The 12,595-nt window shown below is 42.9% G+C and overlaps 1 protein-coding gene across 4 annotated transcripts in view; it reads right to left on the reverse strand.

Moving 5' to 3' along the window:
* The window catches only part of ESYT2 (extended synaptotagmin 2), a 67,529-nt gene that overhangs the window by 42,917 nt on the left and 12,017 nt on the right, over window positions 1-12,595 (reverse strand). For all 4 annotated transcript variants that reach the window (XM_087712496.1, XM_014056854.2, XM_087712497.1 and 1 more), the window contains exons 2-3: window positions 1,629-1,670; window positions 192-326 (exon numbers count right to left, since the gene is read on the reverse strand). In XM_087712496.1, coding sequence (XP_087568622.1) covers window positions 192-326; window positions 1,629-1,670 — 177 coding nt within the window. The remainder of the gene's footprint in view (window positions 1-191; window positions 327-1,628; window positions 1,671-12,595) is intronic.

Raw genomic sequence — 12,595 nt, forward strand, 5'->3', positions numbered from 1 at the left:
AGAAACACACTCAATGAATTTTTTTTCATTTTTTTTTCACGATGCCAATTTTTTGCTTTTGCTTGTCTTTTGGAACAAATCTGCTTCTCTGTGCAACAACTAAATGTTAAATAAAATAAAAGCCCTCAGTGACCTCAGTATAATATATGATGATTCACTCTAGTTTCCAGTGTAAAAAAAACAAACCATACCTGATTCCCTATATCAATTTTTGTGAAACTAAAAGTACTCAAATGGCTGTTTGCTCCTTTCACTGCAGGCTCTATTGTTTCACGGAAGAGCTTCTCAATAAACTGGCAAATGAAAGGCCACATATGTTTCACAGTCTGCAAAAGGAAAAGAGACCACTAAGTTTTCGATGTTAATCCATGATCATGCTATTAGCCCCATTTCATTTAAAATGTTAAATTCTGTATAGTTAGTCATTTATATCAATTTACCTTACCAGCGCCTTAATTTTTGTGGCCTCTTAATGCTACTTCATTACCATATAGTGTTCTACTGTATATACTCATTTGACAGTGAGATGAGTGGCATGTAAATTTAATAAATGACAAAATTTATGATTGTGTAAAGATAATCTCAGTGTGATTGTGGTGAAAGTGTCTATAGTAATAGACTGATTACCTCCCTGGGTTCTTTAGAAAAAGCCCATAAATATTTTAATAAAGTTTATTCTTAAAATTTGCCAGATGTTCTCCATACTCTCTTCCGTCAGCTGAGGTCATTTTTAAATCTCTAGCTGCACTTCAGAGCTAGAGATTTAAAAATGAGTCAAGAGCCAAGGTGGCACAGTGGTTAAATGCAGCACTGCAGGCTACTGCTAGATCAGCAGGTCAGCGGTTCAAATCTCACCGGCTCAGGGTTGACTCAGCCTTCCATCCTTCCGAGGTGGGTAAAATGAGGACCCAGATTGTTGGGGGCAATATGCTGACTCTCTGTAAACCGCTTAGAGAGGCCTGAAAGGCCTATGAAGCGGTATAAAAAAAAAATAAAAAAAAAAAAAAAAAAAACTTCACTATATTTTATTCTGCTTTATGCTGGAGAAAACAATTATACTGAAGGAAATTTCTTAAGTGAATATTGATTTATATTTACATTCGATCACAATAAATTAAGAGGGACAATAAGCAGTCTAATAAATAACTGAATTCAAGTACACAGGACATGTTATATTCTATTTCTATATCATTTTCTATTGTATGTGACTTGCTGAGTGCCCCCAGACATGAAGCTAACATATTATTTTAGTAATCCTGAGTTGCCCTAATCAAAATACCTCCTTATTAATTATATATTTTCCTAATTAGCCTTTTAAATAAATAAATTGGTGTAGTTACTAAGGGTTAACAGCAACATGACACCACATAATCAGCAATCTTTTTTTTCTTTTAAAATCCCATATAGCATATAAAAGCTAGTGAACATTATATTACAACTACAATTTCAGAAAGATGAACCTTTTTGTATTTTGTACAACTGCTACCTAACTTTCAAGTCCAACAAAACAACCTTTGGATCTTTTAGAAGATCCAAAACAAAAGCACACCAAGTAAGAAATCTATTTTGCGACACAGACAACATTGCATACTTTTACAGTCTTCTAAGCAGTAAAAATGTCAGTTTACCTTATTTAGCCACTCTGCTCTTTCAGTATCTGGAAAGTGGACCTGGCATTAAAAACAAAAGTTACAAATTAAGAAAAAAAATCTTTGAAAAGGAAATCACAATGACTAGAAACAAAATGGAGGAACTTGAAAATAGGAAATGGCTTCAAATATATTAGTAGCCACCAGGGATGGGTTTTGGCTTCTTCTACTGCCGGTTCGCTCAGGGACGCGCTTCAGGCATGCGGGCACTTGAGGCGTGCTATGCACGTATGCGGAGTAGATAAAAATGCTTGGTGCTACCTCCGCTAATAGAACCGGTTCGGGGGCGTGGCTAGCTGAGTTACTACCTACTCGGCCGAACTGGTCTGAACCTGTAGGAACCCACTTCTGGTAGCCACTGATTACAATTTTCCCATCTAGCAGTGGCTGAATGGAAAATATGGCCTGGTAATTCTGAATAAATAAGATATATCTGATTTTAGCATAAATTTATATATTTAGAAGATATAATTCGGTTGCTAAACCAGTGCTCCTCAAACCATAATCTAAACCACTATGTAAGCCTTTCCCTCAGGAATAAAACTAATAATTCCATGGGTGCTAGGGCTGGATAAGAAATAAAGATGCTATTAGCTTTTAATCTATATATTGCACAGACTCACAAACTTTGCTGCAAACTAATTATCTATTACACCTTTACACAAGCAATTGAGGAACAAAACACAAAGTGAGTTTGGATAGTCCTCCCACTTGCCTGCCCAAGCCTACCTAAAATATATCAGTAAACCTGGATCCACAGTTTGAAAAGACTTTACTGAAGACGATTTATTGAAAATGTATTTTCATCGTTATAGTTCATACAGGAATCATTTTCATATATTGCTTCTTTCTTAAATTTATATAATTTAATATTACTGGTAGTCCTCTACTCACAATTGGGACCAGAATATCTGTTGCTAAGCAAGATGATTGTTAAGCAAGTCACGTCCAATTTTACGACTTCTTTTGCCACAGCTGTATAGTGAATCATTACAATTAATGAATTAACTGTTGGTAAGTGAATTCAGCTTTCCCCCATTGGCTTTGCTTGTCAAAAGCCATATGACTAAATGATGATCATATCATTTCAGGATGCTGTAAACATATGCCAGTTGCTAAGCAGCTGAATTTTGATCACGTGACTGTGGGGAATGCTACAACAGTTGAAAGTGTTAAGGAACAGTTACAAATCACTTTTTTCAGTGATGTTGTAATTGCAAAGGGTCATTTAATGAATGATTGTTATATTGAGGGCTACCTGTATCGTCAGAAAAACTATGAAAAATTTGACCAGTGATCTTCTAAGTATTACATCTTCAAACAATATAAAAGCATAATATATAATATGCTAACCACAATATTTTGGTGCTCTTGTCACAAGAAATTATGATTTCCTTATGGATGAGTGAGAAAGCCTTTGTTTATAGGCCTCAGATTAGCTAAACTGGAAAGTAAAATGAGAGAATAGAAATTAGCAACCCACTTCTATACTGTTGCCAAGAAAATGGTATGTGTATACCTATATAGTTACCAGAATTAAGATAGAACTTTTTTTAAAGGATTGAATGAAACACACACACACACACACAATTATTCAGTGTTACCTAAAGAAATGTAAATATAGTAATCTTGACTTCCAATCATAATTGAGCCCAAATTTTCTGTTGCTAAGTGATACAATTTGCCACAGTTTACAACCTTCCTCACCACAGTTGTTAAGTGAATCACTGCAATTGTTAAGTTAGTGGCAAGGCAGTTAATGAATCTGGCTTCCACGCTGACTTTGTTTTGAAGCAGGAGGAGCTGCTACAATTCGCCTAGGTCCGGGAGAACCCGTAGTTAACGTTATGGCCTGTTTAGAGAACCTTCAAATCCCACCCCTGGCTGGCCCCTCCCATCCCACCTCTCCCATTCCTCCCCTCTCAGGAGTCTCCACACAGCCTGTTTTGGATGTGAGGTGTGAAAGGCCCATGTGGAGGCTAGGGGAGGGGGGGAAAGGGCCTCCTAGAGGCTCGAGGAAAGCCTCAGGAGCCCGGGGAAGGCAAAAATGTCACTAGGTCACGCCCACCCGGCAACCAGGCAGAGAATCTGTTGCTAAATTTTTTGAAGCCCACCCCTATTTTGAAGCCTTGAAAATTGCAAAAGGGGAATCATGTGAGCCTGGGACACTGCAAAATATGAATCAGTTGCCAAGTATCTGAAATTTGATCCTGTGATTAGGGGGGGATGCTGCAATGGTCATAAGTGTGAAAACAGTCATAACTCATTTTTTCAGTGCCATTGTAATTTCGAACAATCACTAAAAATGAATGTTCCTAAATTGAGGACTACCTGTAATTAGGGAGGCATATCTTAACCCTTCCCTCCTGATCCATATTACCATTGCAATGGCTGAAGCATTTACCCCTAGCTAAAAACTACTGTATACCAACCACACCCTTAAGCTATACCTAACCAGCCTTAAAACTGAACCAACCAGTTCAGATCCTTCAGCTAATAGTTTACCAGCATTCTGGAGATGAACTTTTATGAGATAATTGACACTCAGTAATGGCATTTTTATTGATGCTTCTGGTTCACTCCAGGGGGGAAAAACCATAAAAACAGATGTTTGACATTTTTGAAATGGCTTGCATATAGATTTTTTTGTTTTGTTTCAAACTTGCAACAACCCGGCTAAAAAGGTTAGTGGTTATTTTTAATGTGCTTAAGTACATGAGAATTATCAATAATATATATTGGACGCTTCTAAGTATTATTATACAATATTTTATTTATACAGAACTCAAGTACAAGGGCCAGTCAAATCTGATGCACCCGGCAGATTTAAGCAATGTCTCCATACAACTTACATTCAGATCTATTCGCAGTCCAGGAAAATTAAGACTACTTTTTTGAGTCCAAATAAACTCATATTTTGGCATACCATTGCCAAAAATAATTAAGTTCTATATTGCAAGATTATAAGCACCTATGAAACAACTGAGAGTTATATAGAAATCTTCAAGTGACAACAGGCATTTTCTACAATGTTATAGTCATTTCTTCTATCTAAGTGTAACAATTGTGACAGATCAAAGCGCCAGTGTCAAACTGACCTTGAGTTTGCGGTTGGCAGATTAAATACCAAACATGCATGTTCACTCTTTCAGGATTTTACACATTTAAGGAAGTCTCTACTCAGAAGCCAACAAAAACAATTCCCTTAAATACCACAGTTTAATTTTAGTGACAAGTGGTTTGGAAGAAAATGATTGTTTAAAGTGTTTTTTAAAGGAAGTTTTGTAATAGCATCATTTCTATGCCTCAACCTCCTGGTTAATACTTTTCCATCAACTTTCGAAACTATTTTTTTAAATTACAAACCACTATTAGCACCACCTTAGCAGGGATTAAAAGATTTTACAACTGAGTTATGCAGATCATCATGGTTTATTTCTTCATTTCCCTATGGCTGCCTATCTCATATAATTTACTCTAGGCCACAGGTGTCAAACTCGCAGCGTCACAATGCCATCACGTGGCGTATTGTGATGTTTTATCCCTTCGTGGAGCTGGGGTGAGGGTGGCCAGCACGTAACGTATCCAGCCCATGGACCGCCAGTTTGACAACCCTGCTCTAGCTAGTTCACAACAATCCATAAAAAAACCTTAGTTTAAAAACAAAAGCACCCTTCCTTTTCAACCTATACCCCATGCCAGACCAATCATCCTTGTAGCTCACTCAACCCCCATCCTAGCCCAATGATTGAGCAAAGAGACCGGTCTTCACAGCTCCCTGAAAATCTAAAAGGGTGGGGGAGCCACTGAGAAAGTGTGACTCAGGTGCTAATATTTAAAGGAGGAGATCTAAAGCATGCCCACCCTAGAACAAGGAGAGTTAGTAGTGCAAGTAGCTTCGCCTTTCCCCTCCCCACCTCAAAATAGGCTAGTATTTTAAACATCTACTTTTATCAATCCATTCCTTGCAATTACGTTGGATTGTTTTTTCTGCATCCTTGAATTGCATAAGATATTTAATTCACTTCCTCAAGCTTTCTAAAAGAAAAGAATCACAGCATAAAATTTAAATTAAAAATTAAATTTGTGTTCTATATTGTGCAATTTGTTCTCCAAATAAACTACAGATTCTCAGTTTGCAATACATTTCTAGGACAAACTAAAATAATTAACAAGTTGCTCTGCAACCTGTACAATGGAATTAGATAATGCTTTATATGATTATATTATCCGTGCGCCTTCGGCATTTATTCATGCCAGCCACATGATCATGGAGATGTCTTTGGACAGGACTGGCTCTTTGGCTTTGAAACGGAGAAGAGACCGCCCCCTAGCGTCAGGAACAATTAGCACATATGTCCAAGGAGAACCTTTATCTTATATGACTTAAGGAGAAAATAGGAAAAATCCCTTATTATATTCAATAGAAAAAGAAGTACATATATTGCATCCTTATAAAAACTATCACCATAAGCCATTTCATTGCCTGTACTTGCTAAAAGAAGTATATTCCATTATACTGCAAGTAAGCTGCCACCATGTATGTACTTAAATCATTTTTAGAAGCCAAACAAATGCAAAGACATATGGTTTAGAGAGAAATTCAGTACCTATTTTATTTTCAAGCATATGGACAGTTTAGCTTTGAAAAAACCTTTGTCATTAAGCAATAATTAATTCTGAATCCTAGCCTGAATGTTAGAGATTCATTAAAAAAGAGTATTAATATAACAAAACATTTCAGCAACTAAAATGAGTATTTAAATGATAGGAAAAAGCAACAGATATTTTCTAAAAGCAGGTGTGAAGTCTAAAAGTAAATAAAAATGTTATCAATTCATACACCAATGCCTCTTCTGCAGATGTAAGTAAGATCTTATTTTTTAGATCAAATTTGAGAAAGCCCATTTCCTGCAGTACAATATTGCACCGTGTATATGGAAACAAGAGAATCTGGATATATGAAGCAACTGAAACCTAGTTTTTAGTTATCTGAAATGTAGTCTCCCTATAGATATATTTTCTAGTACATTTTTTCATTATCCAAGTTGGTTCATCTTTCATTTACTCTCAAAATGGGACTACAGAGTGACCAACATTTTTTTTTGAAGACTGGCTTAATTCATGACACTACCTTTTGTACAGCATAAGAGGAAAATAAATGTAAGCAAGGGAAATGTCAAGGTTGTTTAGAACGAGTTCTAGGAAGTGAATGCCACGCACTAGCAAGATTTTTATGCACTAGGTGCTGTTGAGACCAAATTTCTAAATTGCTAATGTCAATCGTCCTTATTTATGACCATAGATTTTTTATTAGTGCCATTCTGAAATGAGATTGCAGTATTCAAGTTAAATGTACAAAGCTTCTCAATGCCATATCGCTTTTTCCCTTCAAATGGCTGCTAGTAGATTCCAAGAATATACAGATCAGACACACCCTGTCCATCAAGCAGCCTTTTGCAGCCTACTTTTTTTTAACCTAACAGTAACTTTACAGTGGCTGCCACCATGAAAGACATGCTCACTAAGCACTTCACCCAGATTCTGTGTTTGCACTGCCCTAACAGCCATGGAACAGTTGATTGGATTCCAAGTATTTCTTTACAGCTCACAAGGATTTTTAATTTATCTATGTAGCCCTTTCTCCTTGAAGAATTGTGCAGGCCTGATATACAGGTAGTCCTTAATTTATGATTGATCGGTTAGAGACTGTTTGAAGTTATGAAAGACGCCCAAATGGTACTATTTCGAAGTTCTGATGGCCACCCACCCCATGCAGTCATGGATCTGCATTTTGGATGCTTCAACAACCAGCCCAATCTAGACCGTTTTGACAAAAAATGGGGCGTTGGTTCTTACCTGATATGCCCCTTCTCTGGGCAGGTGGAGACAGCAGTCATGCACAGGTTAACTCAACCAGTAACCAATAGGATTGAGTCTACTGATTTGACGTCATAGCCTCTGAGGAGAGTCTTCCTGCTTCTTTGACAAAGGAGATGTAGACTGCTGTGCTCTAATAGGTTGCTCTCGACATTCACCTCTCCAGATTATCACATTACTGCCCTTCTGCGAACTAGGCCCTCACAGAAAAAGAGTGTGGGGATGACTGCTGTCTACACCTGCACAGAGAATGGGGTTGGGACAGAAATTTGGAAGTCTCAGGTCTTGAGACCGATGGAAGACCGAATTTACCTTAGGGATAAAAGTGGAATCGAGGCGAAGGACCACACATCTGGATGAAAGACACACAGACCAGATCTGACAGAAAGGGCTGCCAACTCAGAAACCTGTCACGCTGATGTGACAGCGACCAGGAAGATCGTTTTCAACGTAAGGTGTTGCAGCGAGGCTGATCTGAGAGGCTCAAAGGGTGGTTCTGTGAGGTAGTCAAGGACCTTGCCGAGATCCCATGAAGGGAAGCGATGGATGACCAGTGGGCTCAGGTTAGAAGTGCCCCTGATGAAGCGACGGACGTGAGGGTGCAAAGACAGAGGCTCTTTGCGATGTAAGGAGAAAACCAAAGAAAGAGCCGCCACAGGGTGTTAGGCAAAAGTGCCCTGTCAAGGCCCTGCTGTAAAAACGCCAAAACATGGGCTACAGAGGCTTGGAGAGCGACAACACCTCGAGACACCATGTTATGAAGGTCTGCCACGTAGATTCGTAGATTCTGTTGGTGGATGGGCATCAAGACACCTGAATAGTCCGGGTTACTTTGTCAGAAAGACTAGCCGCTTTCAAGGCTGCCTGCTCAGTGTCCAGGCGGTTAGGCGGAGCCAGTGGAGGTCAGGGTGGTGAATGGACCCCTGAAGAAGAAGGGAGCTGATCATGGGAAGTCGCCATGGGGGACCCACTGATAGGTTGATCAGGTCCGCATACCAGGATCGATGTGGCCAATGAGGGGCGATCAGGATAAGTTCCGCCTCCTCTTCCAGCATTTTGCAAATCACCCTCTGTATCAGGGGGAAGGGAGGAAAGGCGTACAGGACCCTGTGAGGCCACCTGCACGTTAAGGCGTCCGTCCCTTCTGCACCTGGTGTCATGTAACGAGAAAAGTACCTGGGCAGCTGATGGTTGGAGCTCATTGCGAATAGATCCAGCAGTGGAGTCTTGTACCTGGTGGATAATTGTCTGAAGATACAACGATTCAGGTTCCATTCCACAGGATCGATCGTTGTGCAGCTCAGCCAGTTTGCCTGGGTGTTGTCTGTACCTGAGATGTGTTTGGCATGTAAAGATAGAAGATTGGTTTCCCCCCAGATCCCTAGGCGAAAGGCAGATTCCATGAGCAATATGGCCCTCATTCCCCCCTGGCAGTTGACGTGTGCCTTGGCCGTTGTATTGTCTGTCCGAATCAGCACGTGGGAGTTGCAAATCGATAGTTGGAAATGGAGGAGGGCCAGATGAATGGCCCTCAACTCCAGCCAATTCATGCAGTGAGTAAGGTCGGAGTCCGACCAGAGTCCTTCAGCCACCTGATCCTCCAGGTGTGCCCCATCCCATCAGACTCATGTCTGTTGTGACTACAAGCCGTGGGGATCCCTGAATAGGGACCCCGAGAGATGGTTGGGGAGACCCACCAGTCCAGACTGTCCCCTCTGGAGTCAGTCTGACCTTCACTAGGGAACAACTGCTGTTGGTCTTCTGGTACGGCAATAGAAACCACTGGAGGCAGCAGCTGTGAAGCCATGCCCAGGGGACAATGGAGAAGCATGAGACCATTTTCCCCAGCAGTTGGGACAGTTGGAGAAGTGGAACCAGATGCTTCCTGCATACTTCGTTGGCTAGGTCCCTGAGGCTGACCTGACATGCCAGAGACAGGAAGACCTTCCCCTGAGAAGAATATGAGGGTCCCTAGGTGGAACAGCCGGGGAGTGGGAACAAGGTGGCTCTTCTCTCGGTTTATGGAGAAGCCCTGTTCCAGGTAACAAAATATCCGTATAGGTGTGGCTCATAGGTGGGCTGCTACTACAGCAAGCAGTTTGGTGAACACCCTCGGGGCAGAGGACAGCCCGAAGGGAAGAGTCCAATATTGGAAATGACTGCCTGCATAGACAAACCTCAGGAATCGTCTGTGCTGTTTGAGAATGGGCACATGAAGATAGGCCTCTGTGAGATCCACTGATGTGAGGAGATCGTCTTTGCGCACACTCTCCAGAATGGACAGGAGACAGTGCATTTTGAATCTCCTATATCTTATGAATTTGTTGAGAATTTTGAGGTCGAGGATTGCTCTCCACCCCCCGAAGACTTTGGCACGATAAAGTGATGAGAGTAAAAACTCCATCCCACCTGGCCTGGAGGCACAGGTTGGATCGCCCGAATGTGAAGCAGATGAAGAATGGCTTGTTCCACAAGGAGCCTCTTGTGAGGATTCCTGGAAATCGGGCACGTGACAAAGTGGTTTGGAAAGCTGGAGCGCAGGTCCAAGGAAAGGCCGAATCTGATTGTGGACTTGACCCACGTCGTTGGTGATGTCATCCCAATGATCCGCGAAGGCTGCTAGACGTCCCCCTATTGGGAGATCCTCCAGGCAGTCACTTCTGCCTCTTAAAGGAGCGATTGGAATTGTCCCTGAAGGATTTCCTGGACTGAAATCTCTGGTTATTTCTGCCTGACCTATTTGAAAAGGAAGGTCCCTGTCTGGGTGGAGCCTGACGTTACGGACGGGCGTTAGAGGAACCCCCGTCATGTTCTCGAAAAGGATGCCTACAGTAGAAGGATTGATTCCGGCCTCCCTGTTTTTTAGTGGCTGGTTGTAAAACTTTCCTTTTATCCTCACCTTCCACTAGAAGAGGCTCTAGAGGAGGTCCAAAGAGAAGTGAGGTAGGATAGGGAGAGGAAGCCTGGGTCTCCGCCTGCCACCGTTTAAGCCAGAGTAGCGGGCGGGAGGTGATAGTGGAAGCAATTGATTTGGACGCGGGGCGGGCCGCATCCAAGGAAGCATCAGCACCTTTAACTTGTTAATGTCCCTGCGGGCCCTAGAATCCCAAGCAGGGAGTCTCTCTTGAAATTGTCTCAGCAACAGGAGAGCAGAACGACTAAAGAAAGATGCTAAGGTAGCTGCCCGAACGGCCCTTGCTGAGGCTTGATGCCCCTTGACCAGTGTTTGCTCAAGCCTTTTGTCCTCAAGCCTGCGGCCTCTGCAGCTCCTCCTAAGAAGCTGCAGAGGCCGCTTTAGGAGAAGACAAATTTAAAACAGGTAAGTCAATGGAGGGTACCTCAAGAGCTTTGGATCCCACATTATACAGGTGCTTGTCCAATGTGTTGGGGAAGGGATCTGTACCTGGTGATGTCCACTGGTTCTGTACCATGTCGATGAAGAACCTGGGCGAGGGAATCACCTCCTTTTCCACCTTGGGTTTGATGAAGAGGGGGTCAGTGGTATCCGACTTATCAGCCTCTGTTCCCTGAGGAGTCTTGGGAGGAGGGATGCCAGCAATTTTCTTGGCCTTAAAAAGGAGAAAAGAAGAGCCCTATAAAGGTAGGAGGGTCGGGAGGGAGACCTTTGTCCTCAGATAGGCCCAAATCTCACAAAGGACGTTCCTCCTCTCCAATAACCGAGGGTTGGTTGGAGGTTCCAGGAAGCTCGTGGGATGAAGAAGCTGAGGTCACCATTCCTACATCTGGAACTCGAAGAAGAAGAGGACCTGTGTGGAGTAGAATGGTTAGAGGACCTGTGTCTAAGACCCACTGCTATGCCCTGTTCAATGGCATCAGATATGATAGTAGCCATGTCAGGTGTGTAAGTTGGGGGCCTGAACGAAGGAGAGGCATTCTCCTGGGATAAGAGTTCCCCATCAGGAGTGAGGCTCCTGTCCCCATCTGACTCCATTGCAGACCCGGTTGCCTGAAACCCTGGCCTCCTCGATTTGGATTATGGATGCTTCAGGAGATAAATCCAAAGATAAATCAGGAGGAAGGCTAGGCTCAGCAGGCCTTTGGGCCTGGAAAGGATGAGGCTCTGAATGGTTGGTCTTGACCCTCACCTTCCTAGGAGGTGCCTGTGGTGCATTGCCTTCATGCTGTGAAGGGGCAATAGCGGTGGCCCTGCGACTAGTCCTTGAGACCTTGTCAGGGAGCTCATTAGTTGGAGCCCCTGGGGCAGGCCTGACACTGTTGGACCTGGGCACTGGAGAGCCCTTGGAAGGATTAGGGGCCTGGGTGGGTGGAGGAGCCTGTGGCTCATGGGCAGGAGACGAGGCCATGGCCAGTACTCACGACCTGATTGATCTGAAGAGGAGCCTCGAAATGACCACTGGAGAACTTCGTGCCAAAACAAAATGGTCACAGAGGCTAGCCACCACGAGGTGGAGGAGACCGCAGAATGATGAGGCTGATAAGGGCCCTGAATGAAGGCCACCGAGTTGGAGGCAGTGGCGGCGGTGATCAGCGGCAGTGGCGTTTAGCAGCGGTGGTGTTTAGCAGCGGTGTTTAGCGGCGGCAGCCGCACTCAGGTGGTGGAGGTGCTGCTTTGAAGTGGCGGTGACAGTGAATGGTGAGGCAGCGAAGACAGGAGTGCTAAGCATGGCCTCCAGCGGCCAGTGCCCAGCAGTGCTTCAAGCTGCCACAGAGAGATCCGGCAGGCTGAAAGCCTCGAAGGAAAAGAATCTCTCCTGACCACACTTTGCAGCAGTAAACCGAGGGCTAAAAAGCCCCGGCTCCAAGAAGAGCTGTCCTCGACGTTCCTTTCTCCAATAGGTAATTTAGATGATGTCCCAATTGAAAATTTTAGTCATAAGCCAATTTTAAAAGATTTAGAAAGTCAATCCAGCAATTTAAATTAATAAGTTGAGGAGAGAGCAATCAGCACAGCCAGTCCCACTCAAACTGAGTCTAAAAAAGCGGGAGGACTCTTCTCAGAGGCAATGACATCAAATCAGTAGACTCAGTCCTATTGGTTACTGGTTGAGTTAACCCATACATGACTGTTGTCTCCACCAACTTTG

The sequence above is a fragment of the Thamnophis sirtalis genome, unplaced genomic scaffold (assembly GCF_051295495.1).
Source record: "Thamnophis sirtalis isolate CommonGarterSnake01/CBP01778 unplaced genomic scaffold, rThaSir2_p1.2 scaffold_4, whole genome shotgun sequence".
Classification (NCBI taxonomy): Eukaryota; Metazoa; Chordata; class Lepidosauria; order Squamata; family Natricidae; genus Thamnophis; species Thamnophis sirtalis.